Source organism: Pelodiscus sinensis, chromosome 14 (assembly GCF_052426305.1).
Source record: "Pelodiscus sinensis isolate ZL-2025 chromosome 14, ASM5242630v1, whole genome shotgun sequence".
NCBI lineage: Eukaryota > Metazoa > Chordata > Testudines > Trionychidae > Pelodiscus > Pelodiscus sinensis.
In genome coordinates this window covers 47601548-47623764 of record NC_143065.1, presented here as the reverse complement: position 1 = coordinate 47623764, position 22217 = coordinate 47601548, and the positions used below count along the sequence as shown (strand labels likewise).

The following is a 22217-nucleotide window of genomic DNA, read 5'->3' as shown; positions in this document are numbered from 1 at the left end:
TGCCTCTCGTGCTTACAAATCGCCCCGCCCGCGGAACAGCGCTGCCCCAGGGCCCTTCGGGGGGGGGGGGGATCGCTCCGCGCTCGAGCACTGGCCGGTAACCAGACCCGGGGCCCGCTTCAATCTCTGAGGGGCCGTTTCGGGACCCGCGCTCAGTCTGTTGGGCGGGGCGGGGCCAGGCGAGGTCTGGCTCGGGGCGGGGGCGGGGCCAGGCGAGGTCTGGCTCGGGGCGGGGCCAGGCGAGGTCTGGCTCGGGGCGGGGGCGGGGCCAGGCGAGGTCTGGGTCGGGGCCGGGCGGGGGCGGGGCCAGGCGAGGTCTGGCTCGGGGCGGGGCGGGGCCAGGCGAGGTCTGGCTCGGGGCGGGGGCGGGGCCAGGCGAGGTCTGGGTCGGGGCCGGGCGGGGCCGGGCCAGGCGGCGGGGGGGGCGGGGCCAGGCGAGGTCTGGCTCGGGGCGGGGGCGGGGCCAGGCGAGGTCTGGGTCGGGGCCGGGCGGGGCCAGGCGAGGTCTGGCTCGGGGCCGGGGCCAGGCGAGGTCTGGCTCGGGGCCGGGGCGGGGCCAGGCGAGGTCTGGCTCGGGGCCGGGGCGGGGGGCGGGGGTCGGGGCCGGGCGGGGCGGGGGCGGGGCCAGGCGAGGTCTGGCTCGGGGCGGGGCGGGGCCAGGCGGGGCGGGGCGGGGGCGGGGGGCGAGGGGGTCGGGGGGGCGGGGGCGGGGCCAGGCGAGGTCTGGCTCGGGGCCGGGGCCAGGCGAGGTCTGGCTCGGGGCGGGGCGGGGCCAGGCGAGGTCTGGCTCGGGGCGGGGCGGGGCGGGGCCAGGCGAGGTCTGGCTCGGGGCCGGGCGGGGGCGGGGCCGGGCGAGGTCTGGCTCGGGGCCGGGGCCAGGCGAGGTCTGGCTCGGGGCGGGGCGGGGCCAGGCGAGGTCTGGCTCGGGGCGGGGTCTGGCTCCGGGCGGGGCGGGGCGGGGCCGCGGGCCCTTTGCGAAGCGGGAACCGAGGCCGCTCCGAGCGAAAGAAAGAGACGGTCCTCGCGCGGCGCAGGGCAGGCGGGGCGCTGCCCCCGGGACGAGAGACCGGGCCCGGGCCGGGGGGCTGCAGAGCACGAGCTGGGCAGGCGACCGGCCCGAGAGCGCCCCCGCACGCCTGGGGCCTCGCTCCCGTCGGGCTGTGCGAGGAGCGGGACTACAGGTCCCAGGGGCCTTTGCGGGAGCAGCCGCTCCCGTCGGGCTGTGCGAGGAGCGGGACTACAGGTCCCAGGGGCCTTTGCGGGAGCCCGCTCCTAGCTGCAGGATGATTCACGAGCTGCTCCTGGCGCTGAGCGGGTACCCCGGGGCTGCCTTCACCTGGAGCAAGAGGAGCGGCCTGCAGGTACGGCTCCCCCCTTCTCCCTGCAGGGGCGGCCCCCCTCTCCCTCCTCTCCCCCTGCAGGGGCGGCCCCCCCCTCCCTCCTCCTCCGCCCCTCCCCCTGCAGGGACGGCCCCCCCTCTCCCTCCTCCTCCGCCCTCCCCCTGCAGGGGCGGCCCCCCCTCCCCCCCTCCCCTCCCTCCTCCTCCGCCCCTCCCCCTGCAGGGGCGGCCCCCCCTCCCCCCTCCTCCCCCCCTGCAGGGGCGGCCCCCCCTCTCCCTCCTCCTCCGCCCCTCCCCCTGCAGGGGCGGCCCCCCCTCCCTCCTCCCTCCCCCCGCAGGTGCGGTCCCCCCCTCCCGCCGGCCCCGCGCTCACCCGGCCCCGCTCCCCGCAGGTGTCCCAGGAGCTACCGTTCCTGCACCCCAGCGAGAGCAGTGTCCTGAGCCGCCTCTGCCGCCTGGGCACCGACTACATCCGCTTCACCGAGTTCATCGAGCAGTACACGGGCCACGTGCAGCAGCAGGTGGGCCGGGGGGCTGCCGGCGGGGCCGGGCCAGCGCTACGCTTCGTGAGCGGCTCTTGCCCAGAGGCGCCCGGCGCAGGCCCCTTCAGCGATGCAGTGACAGCGGTTTGCGGGGGCGGTGCACAGCCCCATTCCACCGTGGCTGCAGCAAGATCTGGCGGGAGAAAGCAGGGCTGTGAGAGGTCCCTTGGGTCACTGTCAGCATGGTCCTCAGCCGGCTGGAGCAGCTCCCTGTCGGCTAGAGGTTGGGGGATGCGCCAGCCCCACAAGGGACCCACCACTCACAGAGGCTGCTCTTTGGGAAGAAAAAAAAAGTGCAGTTTTTTTTTGAAAAAGCGCACTCACATGAGTGCAAATGAACTGCAAAATTTGCAAATCCGCATTTCATTTGAATTTTTGATCTCCTTCATTTGCATTTCTCTTTCGAGAGAGGAATACAGTCTAAACGAACCCCAGGACTTTAAAAGTGTTCAAAAAGAGTTAGATTGATTCATGGAGGTTAGGTCTGTCAATGCTTATTAGCCGGGATGGGTGAGAATGGTGTCCCTAACCTCTGTTTGTCAGAGTCTAGGAATTGGCGACAGAGGAAGGATCACTTGATGATTTTGTTCTGTTTGTTCCCTCTGGGGCACCTGAAGGCCATTGTTGGCGGACAGGATTCTGAGCTAGATGGACCTTTGGTCTGTCTGACCCAGGCTGGTCATTCTTATGTTCTTAGGGATGTCTGTAAAATGGATTAAGATACATTTGTGAACAGTTCACTTCAGCACAATGGAACAGTGAAATTTACAAATGGCCACTGTATTATGCAGTCTTCTATCTCAAGAGTTCCTTATTTGTATATCCAAAGGGACTGAATACAATACTGCTCCATCTTTGACAGCTGACTCATGTCTGATTAACAGTTGATTTTAATGGTACCTTCAGTGAAGGCTAAAACTATAAGGCTACGTCTAGACTGGCATGATTTTCTGGAAATGCTTTTAACGGAAAAGTTTTCCGTTAAAAGCATTTTTGGAACAGAGCGTCTAGATTGGCATGGACGCTTTTCTGCAAAAGCACTTTTTGCAGAAAAGTGTCCATGCCAATCTAGACGCTCTTTTCCGCAAAAAAGCCCCTATCGCCGTTAATGGGTGATGCTTACTGGATAACAGTTAACTGTTACTCAGGAGCAGGCCCCATGGCTGCCCGCTCATATGAGCTGCCAGCCCCATGTAAGGCTGCTGATTCCCAGCCCAGCACAGGGTGCTCCAGCCCACCCGTGTTTACTCAGTTAAGTTTAACCGGTTAACATTTAACCAGTTAACTAATTTAAACAGGATTTTACATCCCTAGCTGAAGACTGAAATTAATAGAAGGTAAGTTCCTAAATATCTCAGGTATCTGGGCCACAGTCCCCAGTTCACTCACCAATGTCCTACGGCTAATGCAAAACTATTTGATTTTTTAGGACCATCATCCTTCCCAGCAGAATCTATGTGGATTACATGGGATTTATTTGCGGGCCTTCTGTACAGGGCTCGATTCAGTGCTGCAGCCCTATCGACAGGCGTTGCTTGACCTGGAGCAGGAGGTAAGGGAGAGAACTGGAAGAACTTGTTCAGTGTTATGAGCTGAAATACCATGCAGTGGAAGCTTGTCTCCAATAACAAATAAGCTAACAAGAAGCAGACGATGGGATGGAATCTTTGATTTCCACTGCGGATATTTTCTAAATTGCTGCTGTGAAGTTCCATTATAACCCACTGGTCAGTGTGTTACATGTCCATTCTTTGCTCCTTCACCCCCTCCCTCCACATGTCTGACCTACAGAGAGTGAAAATGTCTCAGTCCTCAGATCCTCGTCCCTCAGGCCAAGCTGTAGAGACTCATTGTATAGCTGTTAAGGCCCTTGGTTAAATCCATGGTGCATCAACCAAGCTGGTAGGCATCACGTCATCTCTTGTGTAGATTCACTTTGAGTCACTGAAAGTGAATTAAACGGGCTGCATCATAAGTAACAGCCTGCGGGGGGATGTAACTCAAAAGTCTCTCAGCTAAGCATGTTAAATTGCAGTTGTCTGGCTGATTGTGTAGTCGATACCGACTAATTGTGTGATATTTGTAAAGGGCCACTATGCAGAGTCCCGGTGGGGGTAGTTCCTGGGGCCTCTGGGGGCCATCTGCACTGCACCTCTGCATTTTAAGAGCCATGGAGCTCTTACTACATTTAAAATGCAGAGGCACAGCATCCTAGACTAGTGTGAGCTGGCAGCAGCCCCTGGCCGTGGTCAACCTTGGCTACTGTGAACTGGTGCTGCCAGAACAGCCTCCTAATTCCCCCCTCCCCCCCCCCGGATTAAAAGCAGCAGGGTAGGGAGGCAGCACAGCAGAGATGGTGCTGAAGGGAAACCAGCTTTTGAGCTGGCTCCTGCCTCTTCTCCTCCCCCGCCTCCCATACAAAGGCAGCAAGTGGGGTTTGGGGGGAAGGGAGTGAGTAGTCAAGTACTCCGCTTGACTACCCACTAACATCCCTACTCTGGTAAGGTTACTGGGACTTTTTTCCAAAGCATCTGAGGGTTCATTTTGCTCTTTACCTTTTTACACCTAGGTTTAGTGCTATTGATTAGAGACTTATTTTGCTTTGCATTAACTTTTGTTACAGTTCCTGGCTGACCCTCACCTCTCCATTTCTCACATTAACTACTCCCTGGATCAGGTATATTGCATTTGTTGTCACCTTACTATGGGCATATATAACATGCGCAGTGTTGCAGAGCTACCATTGTTACTAGAACTTTATATTCTGAATTGCTGATGTTTGTACACTTAACTTCTGAGCCTTAAAATTGTATTAGTGCCATCTTTTGCCTTAATATATAGGATAGTAGTACATGTAAAAAATAAATTTTCGTTTCCAATTTCCATCTTCGTGCAAAATTGAAATAGCTGATAGTATGTATCACATTTAAGAAATATCAGAAAGCTATAGCCTGCACTTGATTTTTAAACAGCTCTAGCTCTCAGACTACAAACCAGTTTGGTTTTTTTAATGACTTTTTCACCATGGAGCACAACTGTTGGGGTGATGTGCCTACCTGACAGAATCTTCTTGACTGTCAGTTGCGGAGGCAAGCATCACTGCCTTGTCAGGAATGTAAATAGCTCCCCCTTGAACCATCCATCAGTTTCTGTCTGCCTCCAAAAGTCCCATTTACAGTTTAGCTGCAAAACAGGAGGGAAGCCAGTGTGACTCTTCCTATCCTCAAATTGGAGTCTTCTCAATTTATCATCTTGAGCAACTTCAGCAGCAGCTAGAGAGTACTTTCAGCACATTGGCACAACTCTTGTCATCCGTTACAGCCTTAGACAGTGACCAGAGAATCTCGAGATAAGCCTCACCTCTAGTTGTTGACATTAGGGTAAAGTAGCATCACCTTATCCTGGTATAATCATCTCATCTCTATGCAGAAGCCATGGTCTCCCTTCCAAGTATATCCAAAACACGAAGTGGGGCCAGTGAGGTGATAGACTGGTAAACCACTACAATTAGCTGCTGTCTGTACTAGCCCCAAACGTTCCCTCTTCACGTAGGAGTACTTCGTCTAATTTTACATCTTGTTCTTTGCTTTGCAGTTCCAACTCCTCTTCCCCTCGGTGATGGTTGTGGTGGAGCAGATCAAGACCCAGAAGGTATAGTAAGTGGGAGCTGGATTCTCCTTAGTAGAATCTGTTGTTTATGTCCATTTCCTTTAGTTAAAATGATCTGAGTATCACCAGATATTTGACAGAGCCTGAAGGAAATATGCAGATGATGCTCCTCAGGAAACAGTTTTTCTTTTCAGACTTTGTATCTTTCTTTGAGACTGCATGGGTTGGGCCAAGGAAAGATTTTAAGGATCAGCAAGAAATAGGTGCTATGGTGGTCAGAACCATCCATATGTGCTCCTGTAAATGGGCAGATTATCTAATGGCTCTGGATTAGTTTCTCATTGGTGTCAGTGCAGCATCTAGGACACTGCTCATTTGGTGTCACTTACATAACTAGTTGGAGAGACTAAGGCAAAAAAAAAATCATATGGTGGACGTAGCCCAGCAGCATGAAGCTCGTACTGATACCAAATTCCCTTCTTTTCCCCTTTGTAATTTACAGAAGATGGGGTGGGGGATGTGAGTTGGCAAGGCTGTAATTGGAGTTGGTCAGAATGAAATGATGTGCATTTCTGTGGTTGGGAGAAGAGATTCTGAGACAGGATTAAATGGAGACACAGAGGGACAAGTATGGAGCAAGGATGCAAGAAGGTGAGCTGGAAGAGGGGACTGCAGAGAGCCTTTGTCTTAGATCATGTTTAATTCACATGTAACACTCTTGCCATCTTTGTTAGTGATGGATTTCTTGAGTCTTTTAAATCCCAAAGATGAAGCAGGATTTCTGACTTGAGAATCCATTAAATTAAACTGTACTCCAGTGTGTAACAGGATTATGGGATATCTTGTATACTGGAGTCCACAAGTTTGCTGGGCCCTTTGGGTATGAAGGGAGAGTATAGTTCCCCTTTTCAGTTCCCTTCAGGACCTTTGCTTCCATGGACATTTCCTTGTCTTTGCAAAGCCTTCTTCGTTCATTCAGCTGTTGGGGTAGCATTTGAACGTCTGAAATTTGGTATAACATCACATGAAGACTTCTCTCTGCAAAACCAGTTTGAACATTTTGTTTCTTCTCCCAGATTCATGGCTGTCAACTTCTGGAGACTGTCCATAAGCACAGTTGTGGTGGGCTGCCTCCTGTGCGTAGTGCACTAGAAAAGTAAGGAGATTCATTAATATTACTGCTTGGCTAGTATGCTCTCGTAACAGCTAAAGTTCATGCTCAAATGTCTCTTTTCTCAACCTATAGCAAAAAGAGCCCTGTGCAATCTGAAAGACAGGAGTGGGGTGCTGGGCTGACAGCCCTGCAGGCTCAAGTCTTCTGTTTATGCACAGGACAGGTACAAGATAGATCGCTGCAGTACAAGCATCCTTCACACATGAGTGAGCCTACTGGCACTTTAGAGCTTGAGGCACTTCCTAGGGAAGATCAGAGTTTATTCTTCCTGGCCCTCTGCTGAGACTGTTAATGAGGGGTCGGTTGTGAGGGTTTGGCTTCGTAAGTCTGTGTGTCTCCCACCTCTACTTTTTTCTTTACCTAATGCAATTTGTAATGAAGTGGCAATAGAAGAAGTTACTTTATGTCAGTGGACCCCTTGGAACATAGATTGGAGATTCAGACATGGGGTGATTTGGTTGAATATTAGTAGAAATGTGTTCCCTTGGAGGAGGAAATGAGAGTCCAGACTTTCAAGATAGCAGCTAAGTGAGGAGGAGCAGTAGGGCTAACAACCCTACTTCCTGTGAGGGAGGTAACAGTATTTTAATGGCACACTCAATGCCACCTACCTTCTTCCATGAGCAAATTGCATTTGGTAATGCTCTTGCCATGCTGGCTGATGTGTATTTAGTTCTGATTGTTGTATATGCTGCCCTCTTTCACTCTCCTTTGTCTTGTTCCTCAGGATCCTGGCTGTTTGTCATGGAGTGATGTATAAGCAACTCTCTGCCTGGATGCTGCATGGACTGCTCCTGGACCAACACGAAGAGTTTTTTGTTAAACAGGGCCCCTCTTCCGGGAATGTCCCTGCCCAGCCTGAAGAAGAGGACGACGACTTGGGAATTGGGGGACTAACAGGAAAACAGCTGCGAGAACTGCAGGATCTGGTGAGATTGCAGGTCAAAGAATGGACATTCTCAGGGCATTAGGGAATGTGTTCAGAAATCTTTTTTTGCTTCAGTGTGAAAGCCACTACTTAACAGGCATTAATGAGCCATGGTAAGACAAGAAATCAATGGGATGCTGTAATATGCAGCTACAAACTAGACACAAGACACAGATGTCATAGACGTGGGGGGATATGGACTGTCTTAAGCATCATGCCACATATAATGCACACATACATCAAACAAGAAAGGAAGCATGAAGATAAGAAAATGAAAAAAGTTTAGCATGGATAAATGATTAAGTCCAAGAGGTTCAAACTAAGTAGGTGTCCTTCAGAAAAGAAGCATTAGAAAGGATCAAATACAGCAAGTAAAAAGAGAAGGAGGGTGAGATCTTTTATTAGACCAACTTCTGGTAGTGAGAGAGAGAGAGAGGTTTCCAAACTATGTAGAGTTCTTCAAGTCTGGGAAAGGTACTTAGCTGTGACACTTAAGTACAGTTCCCAGACCTGTAACAAGGGCTCTATATAAGCTTGTCTCACCAACAGAAGTTGGTCCAATAAAAGTTCTAACTTTACTCACCTTGTCTCTCTCTGATGCTGGGACCAAGACAACAACACTGCATCACCTTGATCAATCAGTCATTCAGTCCTCACATAAATTGGGCTGATCACAACACGTCTTCTATTCGTCCCTTATCCCTGGCCTGCCTTCTCCATGTGTGAGCATGCCTTTTCACAAGAAAATCTTCCCATCTCTTTGGAGGTTATCCAATGGTTGTTTCAGTTACTGGGGGAACCACCTGATGACCGTTGCCCTTCATTGGTTGCCAGTGAACCCATCTATATGCCCTGCCCATTGCATTTTACTATACCTGCCTTCAGTGACATCCTGCATTCCACTCTGCTGTCTGATCACTTCCTTAGGGACTCAGTCATAGATTGAAACTCCCCAAATTCTTTTTTCCATTGCCGTATCCATGATAACTGTTGTTCCTCTGTCTTTGTTGGCGCCCAGGTTTTGCTGCTGTACAACATTGCGGAGAGCCCTTTTGAGTCAGGATGGCAGGTGTTGCCTTGTTGATTCCCCCCCCCCCCCCCGGATGACATCCTTGATAGAATTGAATTCCTTTAGTGGTTTGATGTATTTTGTATCAATGCCCTGCTCTGAGAGAGCTTTCAGCACTCTACTATTGAACACTTTTTTCCTTGAGCACTCCAATAGCTGGAATTCCTTTGAAAACCTACCTGCTGCTTGTCCAGATTCTGAGTGACTAGCTTGTGGACGTGTAGAAGCAGGCATATTGAAGGATAGTTCTTCAGATCTTCCCAGTCGCCCTTGTACAGCAAATGGTGTTGGACTCTCAGCTAGATGGTCTTCTACATTTCCTGCTAAGTCTCTGAATAAGGGTTTCCCAGAAATCTTGGCATCCAGCTCTTATTTCGATAATTAAGGCCCTCTTTTTCAGGAACTTTTCCTTCCTTCATTTGATAAACTGAATGAGGAACTTTGCTGATGAAGAATGGGAATATGCACTTCTTGGTCTGTGAAGTGTTGGTAGTGGGATATTTGAGATGAGAACAGTTTGGTGTGGAAATCTTTGCAAAGCACTTCCATTCCTGTTCTATCCTTTTTTTTATGTTCGCCTGGGGTTGCCAGGTGCTCTCCTTGTGGAATCTGTTCACTAATGCCACACCTCAAACTTCTTACCTTCTTTCCCTCTTCAGACCTTGACATTGAAGTCTTCCATCGCAATCATATACAGTAAAATCTGTGTTATCTGGCACGCCCGGGGATTAGGGTGCGCTGGTAACCTAAAAATTCTGGTTATTTGAGGGGGGGAACCGGGCGGTGCCTATGGGGGGGGGGGGGCACGGGAGCTGTGTGGGGGCCAGGATGTAGCCTGCTAGGAGAGGCCACGGGAGGGGGGACGGGATGCGGCCTGGTGAGGGGGGTTAGAAAGCGGGAGGCAGAGATGGCTGGAGGTGCCAGGAGCCACAGGAGCTAAGGGGGGCACAGAATACAGCCTGGTGAGGGAGGGTGGAAGCTGGGAGGTGAAGATGACTGGGGGGTGTGCAGGAGCTGTGGGGTGGGGGGAGCTGGCCTGCCAGGGGTGCCAAGAGCTATGGGGGAACTAAGATGCTTACTTCCAGCTGCCGTTTGCCCCTCCCCCAAGTGAAAGGGCAAGTTTCTTTTTTTCTTTTCCCGGCATCAAAAATTTGCTGGTTTTTACAGTTTTCCAGTTGCTTAAGTTCCAGATAGCACAAGTTTTTCGGTATATGGGTTTTTGAGAGCACATTTCCTTGAGCTTCTGATAGAATTTTTCCACATCTTCACTTGTGCCACAATACTGCATACCGCAAATGAAGGGTAATTTATGCTGGCTAGCACAGTATGGTTCTTTGTCCTCTAGCAGTTACACCTGTTAGATTTGAGTTGGATACTGAATTCAAACAAATGAACCTTTTGAGGCTTCTGTTTTAAGATCAAGCCTGTTCAGATGGCCTGAAAGTGCAGTGTGGAGGGGGATTGCTTAGAGGCAGTAGCAGACTCAAAGCTCTAGCTGATCCAGCCACTGGTGGGAGACTCAAGGGAGCCTAGCTATATCTAGCCTAGCTTACACACACATGGATGGACCTACAATGGATTTTTAAGGACAGACAGACCAAGACATTATTTCAGTTCTCATACAGGGAGTCTGAGAGAATTGGTGAGTCTGCACAATCCCGAGGAGGTGAAAGAGGTGTTGAGAATGAAGACATTGCAGAGGAGCCTCATATGTTTTCCGCTGTCTTCACCAAAGAGGATATTGGGATTCCTGCCTCATGTCTACTTTTTTCAGATAAGAAAGATGAGGCAACCTCAGATTGATGTGTCAAAAGGATAAATTAAAAACAAGTCTCTAGGACTGAGCAGTCTTCATCTAAGAGCCCTGGAGGGACTTGAAAAGAGAGTGGCTGAACTGCTAACAAAAATATGCAAAAGTGATGAGGCGTCCTGTGGCACCTTATAGACTAACAGATGTATTGGAGCATAAGCTTTTGTGGGCAAAGACCCACTTCGTCAGATGCATGTAGTGCATCTTTTCCATTACATGCATCTGACAAGGTGGGTCTTTGCCCACGAAAGCTTATGCTCCAATACATCTGTTAGTCTATAAGGTGCCACAGGACTCCTCCTCATTTTTGCAGATCCAGACTAACATGGCTACCCCTCTGATACTTGACAAAAATATGCAAATACTTCCTGAAATCAGATGTTGAATTGGGGAAGCAGAGAGTAACAATACAGGTCTTTAAAAATGGTACTTACGTGAACTTTGGATTATGGATCAATGAACCATACTCATCTGTACCCAGACAATAGGTTGAAACACTGATTAGAGAGTTATGAAATATCTAGATTAACATAAGGGCAGAGCAACAAGGAATCCTGTGGCACTTCACAGATGAACAGATGTATTGGGGCATAAGCTTTCATGGGTTTTTATGTCCTAATAAATCAGTTAATCTCTAAGGTGCTACAGGATTTATTGTTTCTGAAGATACAGACTAGCATGGCTCCCCCTGAAACTTTTCATAAGGTCAAAGCAGCATTGCTCCTGTTAAGAGAAAAATCATACACTTCTACTTTATAGAGTTTCTGAATATTAACTGAATATTGAATAAAAGAGTCAGTTGCTATAGCCCTGTATTTTCATAAAGCCTTGTGTGCAGCTATCAAGGAAACAAGTTACTCAAGAAATGAGGGACTGCTGGCATAGATTAGAAACTGGCTAAAACAGCATTGGAATCAGTGTATCTGAATAATGTGGGGTTGATTGGCCTTTTTTCCCCCACTTTATTTACATTGGTTTTCCTCTTGGTTTTTTTCCCCCTTCCCTGCACTTTTCCTTCTGTTTCCCCAACCCTTCTCTCTGTCTGGCCTTATGTTTTCTGCTGCTTCCTGGTCATCTCCTTGGGGTCTGTGATAGCGTCTGATTGAGGAGGAGAACATGTTAGCACCATCTCTGAAACAGTTTTCTCTGCGAGTGGAGATGTTACCATCATACATCCCTGTGAGAGTTGCTGAGAAGATCCTCTTTGTGGGAGAGTCGGTACAGATGTTCGAGAATCAAAATGTAAACCTGACTAGAAAAGGTAAGACTCAGCGACCCTGTCTGGCTTGTTTACTTGGCTCTTTGCCAAAACTTGGCAGTCCCATGATCTTTCTTCAGTTTGTTTAATTCGAGAGCACTTTCCAAAGAGTTGTAGCCTACATATCTTAATACTAGGTTCTTTGGTTTGTCTGGACCCAACTGAGAAGTTTTAAATAGTTGATCCACCTTCAGTGCAAGACCCAGCACTTTCTTGGCACTTACAGATCATGCTGTGAAGCCATGGGGGTTTGTACTTTCCCCCACTCCTGTTTAACTCTTGAAGTTGTGGTTCTCACAGCAGCCAAGAGTGTGCATTCAAGTACTTTTGGCTGACCCACTCCGGTCATCTGAAGAAGTGGGTTGTGCCCCCAAAAGCTCATAATACCATCTACATGTTTTGTTAGTCTTTAAAGTGCTACCAGACTATTTGTTGTTTAAGTTTATCCTGTACAGACTAACTCGGCTACCCCCTGAAGCTTTTAAACCACCGTCAGTGTTCCATAGAAAAAAGCTTGTCTATATCCACACCAAAGAGCCTGCCAAAAGAATGCCCAAATTCCATCTCCTTCAGTTCCCTAGTCTCCACCCCCACCGCAAGTGTCTCTGCTTTCCTGCAGAAGTGACATGGCACTAGATGGATATAAGAGGCTTAGAGATATGTATCCAATCATGTTAGTGATATACATGCTATTCCAGCTCCTTGTAGTGTAGAAGCCTGTTCTATCAGAGAAGGCAAGCTCTGAGCTGATACAGTGAATGCTTTCTTCTCTGAGACCTGCCACAGAGCTCCATTCATACTTACTCAACCCAGCTGTCCCAACTTGGGGGTTAGCATTGATGCCAGTACAGGGACAACAGTGATCATGTTCTGGACAAACAACTTCATAACTTATTAGGATCAAATCTCCATTCTTCCCCTGCTCAGATTGTTCCCAGCTAGTTTGCATTTTGTCTGTCCCTTTACATTTGCTTCTCCAATGTTTGTGTCCTTGACAAATCTGATCATAGTTGACTCCCAATAAAGGCTTTATTCATAGTGGAGAAAGTTATTACTCCTGTGCAGTGAATTGAAAGAGATCTCACATCCATGTGCAAAAACTTACCAGGCAACTGTTGGGGAAGCAATGATTCTGTGGGGGGCCACTTCCCAAGGGCCTGGTGTGGAGGCAGGAGCAGAATGGGAAGTGCAGCCAGCAGGCTAAGGTCTGCCAGCTGAGACGGTTGTCCCTGCTGAGCTGACCAAGATGACAGCTTGCATCTCAGCCGGTTATGGGGAAGTGCAGTGTAGTCTCAAGCCTTAGGCAAGGGGAAGATGACTAGTGAGGATGCATTCTTCTATGGGTGCTTCATTCAATGTTTGTGTGTAGTTAAGGCTAAAAACATTTAACAGTTTCCCTGATGAGGAGGACTTGGGTTTAGTTCAGGGGTGGGGAATCTTTTATGGTTTGGGGACCACTGACCCACAGAAAAATCAGTTGGGGGCTGCACACAAGAGGGGGGGAGATCCTCACTGACATAACCCCTGACTAAGCAGGAAAAAGATACTCCCTTCATGCACCGGAACCTGGGGTGGGGGAGGCAGCCTAGTAGATTGTGTGCTCCAGCCCTGCAGTGGAGCAGCAAGGTGTAGGGCTGAAGCACCAGCTCCCCACTGCTGGGGGCTGAGCCTTGGAGGCTGGATCCAGTCAAGCCAGGGGCCGCATCCAGACCCGAGCCTGAGGTTCCCCACCCCTGGTTTAGTTGATCAAAAAATCTGGTCCGAGTCCTGGATTGGGATGGAACTAGCAGGAAACCTCATTTCTTGTGGAGTAGCCACTTGTTTGCTGTTGAGACAAGTAGTTCTCTCTGGAAATGCTCCCCTTACTAGATGGCCTAGAGCTGCAGGTAAGTAAGTATGTGTTGTTCAATGTGACAGTGACTGGGGCATGAAGAGCTGGCATTGTGTTCCAAACATACATCCTTCCTCGGCAAAGACTGTTTATCAGGTGCTTACCTGCAAAGTATCTTACTGTTTTTACTTTAGTCCAGATGCTCTTCTCTTTCCTGGGTAGGCTCCATCTTGAAGAACCAGGAAGACACTTTCGCTGCAGAGCTACACCGCCTCAAGCAGCAGCCACTATTTAGTCTGGTGGACTTTGAGGCTGTAGTGGACTGGATTCGGAGCACAGTTGCTGAGGTAATCCTCCATTGGGGCCACAACTCCGGCCAGGCGTTTAAACACTTGAGTCCTGTGCCTCTCCCTTTGCGGACCACATCTTGGGAGGGAATGCGCTGGAGGGAATCCTGACTAGGCAAGGAAAGTTGAGAGAAGTACGAGCCCCACGCCTGCTGACCAGGAAGGGGAGACGCAGGGGGCAATTGTACAGGGGTCTGATGTTTCAAAGGAGCCTGAAGCTCATGGTGGCTGCTGCTGCTACTGCAGCAGTTAGGAGCTCTGGCCCCCTTTGAAATTCCACAGGAGCACCACTCCACATGGCTCTGAGGGCTGGGCTGGGCGGAGGTCTCTGTGCTGTGCTCTGGGTGGCACTGAAGGCTGGCTGCCCTCAGCCCTGCCCCTTCCACCTTTCTGGGGACATGGTGCTGAGGCCCCCTACACCTTGGTGGCTGATGAGCCACTAGAGCTTTCCTTGGATCTACCAGACAGGACGTGTCAACATGCAGACCTAGTGAGCTGCTGGGGAAGAGCTCATGAGGTGAACAGGTGTGTGGAAGGAGCAGGCCGTGGAGCTGGAGGTTTTACAGGGCTCTAAAGACTACGTTGTCTCGATTTTTAGTGAGACAAGGAAATTAATAGGCAACTATTGCTTATTTGTCATGGGAGGACATAAAAGGAGTTACTGTCCACAGACTTCAGAAGATTTTGATTTCTAAAACTAGTGCCAGAGGGTAAAGCTAGTGCTATGTTTGTTGAATCTGCATTATGGTGGTGTACTCGTATTTATTTACCAGATTATATAAAAAATGAGTATTTGAACCTTTAATCTACCCTCCTTTGTTTTCATTCCTGTAAGTTAAAATGTGCATATAGTAAAAGCCCTTTTATCTGGCATGTCACCAACCAGCAAATTCAATAACCTGGCATTTCTGATTTGCACACACAGGTTGGTGTGGGACTGGCAGGAGCCCAGGGCATGTGAGAGTTTGCCCAGGAGGGGGCTTGAGGCAAGGGTTGGGAAACAGGAGAAGTTTGGGATGTCGGATAGGGTGCACTCACCTCCGGCAGCTCCCACAAGTGACTTCCTGTCCCTGCTGTTGCTGGTGGAGGTTTGGCCAGGTGGCTCTGCAAGCATGCTGCCTCCATGCCCTCTTCCCCCAGTGCTGACTCTGCAGCTGCTAGCCCATTAGCTAGGAATCGCAGCCAATGGGAGCTGTGGGAAGCGGCACCTGCAGACAGAGGCAGTGTGCCTGCTTGCAGGAGAGCAGCCTGGCCATGCCTTTGTCAAGAGCATCAGAGATGGGGAGCTGCTTGTGTGGACTGGTGGCAGTAAGCCACCATCCCCATCCAACACCCTGAGCTCCCATGTTCCAAACCCCTGCTGGAACCAACCCCTCTGCCCATGCCCTGCACCCCCACCCCACATCTCAAATCTCTCCTTAGTTAACTGGCATTTTTAATTTACTAGCACCATTGTTCCCCCAGCATGCTGGAGAAAAGGGCTTTGACAGTTTCTAGGAGAGTTAGTCCAAAACACCATAAGCAGCAACTTTAATGAAGTTTTGTCTGTTAATTATAAAGCTTGTCAGTAGAGTCCCGATCAATGGGAACCTCAAAGGAATAATGCTTGTCCTGCATATTTACCCGAGCCATCCCCCTGAGGAAAGTAGGTGGGAATCAAACATTTCCTAGGAGGAGGGATGGAATTGGTTTGGAAACAGAATTTGACTCCATTACAGTTTTATAATAGCTACTTGTATTTGACTGATCTTTAAGAAACCCTGTTTGCTGTTAGCTGCTGGAGGTAATCATGCTGATGTGATTTAGTGGGGTCATTAATTAGTAACATGGACTACCAGCAAAAGGATGTTCCCTCTTCCTATTTTGCCCAGGTATTAGATGGATTCAGTTATATGTAGGCTTTTTTCTTACCGTGCTTATCTCCCGGGTACAGTAATTCCTCGCTTAACACGTTTTTGCGATAGCATGATTTTTTTTTTTAGGGAACATTTTTTGAACAACATGAACCGCAATAATACGATTTCCCCTACCGGCTGGCCAGTTGCCAGCAGCTGCATGGGGCTTCCCCTGCCTCCCTGCAAAGTGGCAGAGGTTCGCTGCGTCGTTCCCTGGTGACCCCCTCTGGCTGGATGCCTTGTGTCCAGCAAGGAGGGGTCGCTGGGGAACGGAACGGCACGGTGAGCAGCGAACTTCCACCGCTTTGCAGGGGAAGCCCCGCGCAGCAGCCAGCGACCGGCCAGCTGGGGAAACCCAGCGGCCAGCTGGGGAAACCCAGCTGCCAGCTGCAAGGCCCAAGCCCCCTCCCCTATACTTCCCTTCCCTTCCCCAGAGCCAAACACCTCCTCTCCCTGCTATAACCCAGTCTCCTTTCTCCCGCAACCTTAGGTCCCGGTCCCAGCTGCTAACAAGTGCAGGCTGGAGCTGCGAGTGCACGTGCGCTTGAAACACAACCCCCACCTTTTCCATTATTTTCAATGGGAAAATTGACTCCGCATAACACGTTTTCACTTAGCACGAACATTTTCTGAAACTTATCTACCGCGTTAAATGAGGAATTACTGCATTGCGAGTGTGGTAGCTAATGTTCCCATTAACCAAACCCACTCACGTACACTGAGTTTGGAGTGCAAGGTTCTCATAAGCATGTTCTGGTTTCTCCTTAGCACCTATGGAAGCTGATGGTAGAAGAATCAGATTTACTAGGACAACTGAAGGTAACCATTTCTCTGAAAAAAATTTGAGAGTTTCTTAAATTAGTTCTTTTCAATCCAGTATCACTCTTTTCTGTTTGCTTCCATTGGACAAAGCTGTTATTTGTCCAATGGAAGCAAAGAATTAGAGAACTGTAAGGCTTGGGAAGGGCCTCTAAAGTCACCAAATGCTGCCCTCTGCTCTGAAGTAGGACCAAGTAAACCTGGGTCATTCTTGACAGATTTGTCTAACCTGTTCTTAAAAAGCTCCTATGATGGGAATTTCACCACTTCCCTGGGAAGCCTATTCCATTATAATGGCGAGAAGAATATTCCTCCTCTCTTAATTCAGATTAATGCCATTTACTTCTTGTTCTACCTTCAGTGGACATGAATAGTTGATCACCATCCATTTTATAAACTGCCTTAATGTATCTAAAGCCTGTTATTAGATCCCCATCCACCCCACCCCATCTTCTTTTCTCAAAACTAAACTTGGCCAGTTTTTTAAATTTTGCCTTATAGATCAGATTTAACCTTTTATCATTTTTATTGCTGTCCTGACTTCTCTTAAATTTTTCCACATCTGTCCTGAAGTATGCTCCCCAGAACCAGACACAGTGTTCCAGTTGAGGCCTCACCAGTGTCAGACAGAGCAAGACAATTCTCCCATAACTCACGACACTCCTGTTTATACACCCCAGCTATATCTGCCTTTTTCCCAACTGCATCACATTGGTTCTGTTCAGTTTGTGATCCACTGCAATTCCAGCAATATTCTTTTGGGCAATATTATCACCTAGCTAGTTAGTTCCGATTTCATAGCTGTGCATTCAGTTTTTCCTTCCTAAGTGCAGTACTTTGCACAAATATTTATTGAATATCATTGTTAATTTTATACCAATTCTCTAATTTGTCAGTTTTGTTTGGGATTCTAACCCTGTCCTCCCAAAGTGTTTGCACACACTCCCACTGTGGTGTCATCAGTAACTTTTATAACTAAACTCTCCTCTCCATTGTCCAAACCATTAATGAAAATATTGAAGAGTTCCAGATCCAAGAGTGAACCTTGTAGAACTCCAGTAGATATGTCCTCCCAGTTTGACAGTAAACTGTTGCTAACTACTTTGAGTGTACTCTTTCAATTAGCCGTGTCCTCACCTTATAGTAAATTCATTAAGATCACGTGTCTAGTTTCTATATCAGTCCTTCTCTAAGATTCACCTAAGTGTGTGTTTTGCCGTCTGTTTCTTGGAGAGATGGCAGAGCATAACAGGCCTTTGGGCCTTAAGATGGATTCTTTCCAAATCCAGAAATCCTGCTATGGAGATGCAAGTTGTACAAGGCTCTTTAGGATTATACAAACTGTAGCCTGTCCAGTAACAAAAGCAGGCAATACAAACCAGGAAAAGGAAGCGGCGTTTTAGAATTTGTTCAGTTCTTTAGAATTTTGCATTTAAAAGCTTTTCTTCACAGATTATTAAGGATTTTTATCTACTGGGGAGAGGAGAATTGTTCCAGGCCTTCATAGACACTGCACAGCACATGTTAAAAACCCCACCCACAGCTGTAACTGAACATGGTGAGTACTCATTATTCAGTTGCCAAGACTTGCTCACTCTGCCCACTGCGGCAAGAGGACAGCAAGCCCTGCCCAGTATAGTTCAATTTCTTGAGCAACCAGAAAGGATGAACCTGTATTTTCCCATTGTAGCATGCAGCTGTCTTAACATTACTCTGGCTAGGCTCCAGGACATCAGAGCTAAACAGGTGTAGTGACAGCATGCTGTAGAGAGCAATCCTGTGCTGTCCAAGGAGTAAGATCTACTAAATGGAATCTAAAATTGTGTTCATTCATCAAACGATTGCTGAGTAATTTGGTAAATTACTTTGTAAACATGAGCAGGGCACATCTGGGTAGTGCCATGGGAAAGAAAAAGCTGCTATCTTGGCATGCAAAAGCACCCCTTTTATTCCTAGAGCCAATGAGATGCAAGTTGCCAAACTGCAATGTCCTACAGAATAGTTATGGCCATCTCTTGCTGACTCTGTCAGGTATCTCTTGTAGGACAGGTCAGAGTTCCAAAGCTCAAGCAGGAATCATTGAAACACATGAGAACTAGGAATGTAAAATCTTGCTTAATTAGTTAACTGATTAAGGGAGGGGGGGAGAGGAGACCTGGACCAACCCCTGCTCCTGCAGACAGACACTGCTCTGGCTGGACTAGAGCAGCCTCCTGCCCATGGTGGGCCCACAGGAGCCTGGCTGCCAGAGACTAGGGGGCTGCTCTAGCCCCCACCAGTTAAAACAATTAGCCTCACTCATTTAGGGTGCTGTTAAAGGTGAGGCTTTCCGGTTAACCATTCACATCCCTAATGGGGCAATTTAGAACACTGCCTTTGAATCCAACATGAGCTGCTATGGACTTAGAATTCTCCGCCTCTAGCCTCCGCAATAACTCTGTGACTGACGTCGTTTGCACGTTGATGCTCTTGTTGACATTGATTCTTCTTCCCCTATCAGATGTCAATGTTGCTTTCCAGCAGTCTGCTCACAAGGTGTTGCTAGATGATGATAACCTTCTTCCTTTGCTCCACCTTACCATTGAGTATCATGGAAAGGAGCATAAAGGTATGGACTCGAGTCTGCTTGCTGGGGGCAGGGAGGTAGCAGTTCTGGCTTCACTGTCTCCATTCATACTGCAGACTTTTGCAATTAAATATAAATGCTGCATGTCCTCTTTGGCCTTCATGACTCAGAAGTTTCCCTTTCCTTCTCCACACCACATTGTACTTTTGGAGGCCCTGTTGCTGCCTCTCATTTAGGCTATGTCTACACTGCACACTTATTTCTAAATAATTCATGTTACTTTGAAATAAGAGTACATAATAAACCTGGGTGTTTTTTCAAAATAATTTCAAAATAACGGGCTTCTTACTCCGACCTCTGTAACCCTCATTTCACAAGGAGTAAGGGAAGTCGAAGGAAGAGTGTTCTTCCTTACACTTCCTGCTGTGTAGACAACACCTAAAGCTGAATTAAGCTACTTCGACTTCAGCTACACAACGTAGCTGAAATTGCGTCTCTCAACTCAACTTTAGCCCTCCATGTCGATGTACTCTGTCCTTCTCTCCTTTCATGTTTTACTTTAGCCCTCCGTGTCTATGTACTCTCAGTCCTTCTCTCCTTTCGTTTCTTACCAGTTATGTCTTCTCCCCACTAGAAGCTACACCTGGGTTAAGGTTCAGCAATTCCATTCTTTTCCAGATGCTTCCCAGGCTCGTGAAGGACCTTCCCGGGAGTTATCTCCCCGTGAAGCCCCCACATCTGGTTGGGCAGCTCTGGGTCTGTCTTATAAAGTGCAGTGGCCACTGCACATCCTCTTCACTCCTGCTGTCTTGGAGAAGTAAGTACCAGATCCTTGTCTGTTCACTGTAGGCATCTAGCCTCTGAAGCTTCAGGCATGCAATTTATTCTCTGTCCTTCACAGTGAATGTAGGCTACATTGCCTCTTTCTGCTCTCCAAATTACTCTGTACACCTTCCTTACATTATGGCCACTTGTTGCTGATGTCAGGGCAAGTGCAGTAAAATACTGCTAGATTTGCTTCTCCCTCCAAAAATCTGTCCATCTACAGCTCTAGTCCTTCTTCCTCATGGTGAAACTCTTGCCAAACACTAACAGAAAACTGCTGTCATCTGATTGGTGTAATGATTAATCTTAGACCCCAGTGGTTGATATCACTCAGGGTTCAGTCTCCTGAGTAATAGATCCTCAGGAAGGTTACACACTGTACCATTAGTGTGTGAGAGCTTGTGTACATGAGAAATTACTGCAAGTTAGCACAAATACCAGGATTACAAATCCACTAAACAGCACCACAAACTCGGAAACACAGCAGCGGGTAGAGGGAAAAGTGTTTATCCCCGTAACAGCAGGGAACCGTGGAGTGTCCATTATGATCTCCCTTTCCCCATCAGTGGGTAGTGTTGTGGTATCTCCCATAGTACCCAGGCTGAGATACAGCTTTTATAATGCGTAAGGCTGAGGCCCACTCAAATTCATACACATTTACAAAGGCTTCATATATCTCTCTCTCGTTTCCACACTCCTCTAAATGTGGGGTGTCCTGTTTTCTGTAGGCTAACTCATTAGCTCCCTTTGTACCCATTTACATTCCTCAGTCACTGTAACAACTTGTGGGTAGCATTGTACTGATACCCTACAGCTTCAGAAATCCCTACAATACTGGAACCAGCTTTAAATTGCAATGTCAGTGGTTAACACTGCTGTTCCTGTGACTGCTCCACCTTGTGACACAGGGTCACTCATCTATTAGTTACTCATGTTAGCCTATTTCTAAGCCTGAGGCCCTGTTTGACTAAGCTATCTATTAATGACCTGAGGTCAGTAGGCTTTGGGTTACAACACTGATACTCTACCCTCAATATAGCTGATACTTTTTATTCTTGGCTACACCATGAGTTTATCTCCATTAAGGAGACAGAGCATTTCTAGGTACAGGGATAGGTAATGCCCTTACCTGCTCTGCTCATTGCTGTGCGGCTCTCCTGCTTTTTGTCTCATGTCTTTGTCTGGTACGGGATGTGGGCTCCAGGAAAGCCTTTGTACATCTTGACTGGTTGATACTTGTTTTGGCTGCAGATACAACGTTGTATTCAAATATCTGCTGAGTGTGCGGAGGGTCCAAGCTGAGCTGCAGCACTGCTGGGCTCTCCAGATGCAGCGCAAGCACCTGAAGTCCAACAGAACTGATGCCATCAAGTGGCGTCTGAGGGATCACATGGCCTTCCTTGTGGATAATCTTCAGTACTATCTGCAGGTCGGGGTGCAGAAAAGGACGTGTCCTTTAGGCGGACAAGCAGGAAGAGGGAAAAGAAGGGGAGGCACTGAGCAGGCACCTAAGTCCTCTACAGCAAGACTTAGATTATTTCCTGGGGAGTTTGCTGTAGTACATAGAAAAGGGTGGAGAGCAAGAACTAAAAAGTGCAAAGCAAGAGCTACTAGTTCCTGGACTGGTGCCAGAGCAGAACTGCTGAGCTGAGGGACCAGAAGCCATCAAAGTTCGCAGTCTTATGAGCCAGCAGCACAGTCATTTAATGCTATGCAAGAATTCCAGCTTTCCAGTGATACCTAGTGTTCACAGCTAGCCAGGATGGTGGTGGATGGACCCTGCCTTTCTCTCCTCTAAATTCAGCAGCCTCCTGAGTTTAGTGGCTGCCGTTTCGAGCATTATTAGAAAGTGTTGTAAACCAGTGGTTTTCAACATGTCGTTCATGGACCTTGAGGGTTAGAGACTGTCTGAGGGTTCAGTAGACTGTGTTACCACAGAGTAATAGCTTTCAATCTATTATCTGTGGACCCTTGATGGTCCACAAAGAGTTTCAGAGGGGCATAACACCAAATTTTTTAGGGGTCTGCAAAGGTTGAAAACAACTGCTTTAAACATCTGAGTTTGAAACTGCTGTTTTCAAAGGGTAAACGTTTAATTTCTAGTGCCAGATTTTTGTGAGACTATTTGCTCTTAAAAATCACCCTGGCGCTTGTGAAATTAAAGGGGGAGTTTCTTGTTGGGGTATTTGGGGTTTTTTTGTTGTT

General features: G+C 48.5%; 1 protein-coding gene across 2 annotated transcripts in view; it reads left to right on the top strand.

The window, feature by feature from the left end:
- Window positions 1–911: 911 nt before the first annotated feature.
- Window positions 912–22217, top strand: part of TUBGCP4 (tubulin gamma complex component 4) — a 33407-nt gene continuing 12101 nt past the window's right edge. For both annotated transcript variants that reach the window (XM_075916976.2, XM_089782143.1), the window contains exons 1-14: window positions 912–1361; window positions 1732–1860; window positions 3311–3433; window positions 4505–4558; window positions 5476–5532; window positions 6567–6646; window positions 7392–7593; window positions 11567–11732; window positions 13783–13907; window positions 16571–16621; window positions 18074–18179; window positions 19122–19229; window positions 19866–20004; window positions 21264–21441. In XM_075916976.2, the coding sequence (XP_075773091.1) occupies window positions 1284–1361; window positions 1732–1860; window positions 3311–3433; window positions 4505–4558; window positions 5476–5532; window positions 6567–6646; window positions 7392–7593; window positions 11567–11732; window positions 13783–13907; window positions 16571–16621; window positions 18074–18179; window positions 19122–19229; window positions 19866–20004; window positions 21264–21441 (1596 nt within the window). In that variant the 5' untranslated portion in view covers window positions 912–1283. The remainder of the gene's footprint in view (window positions 1362–1731; window positions 1861–3310; window positions 3434–4504; window positions 4559–5475; window positions 5533–6566; window positions 6647–7391; window positions 7594–11566; window positions 11733–13782; window positions 13908–16570; window positions 16622–18073; window positions 18180–19121; window positions 19230–19865; window positions 20005–21263; window positions 21442–22217) is intronic.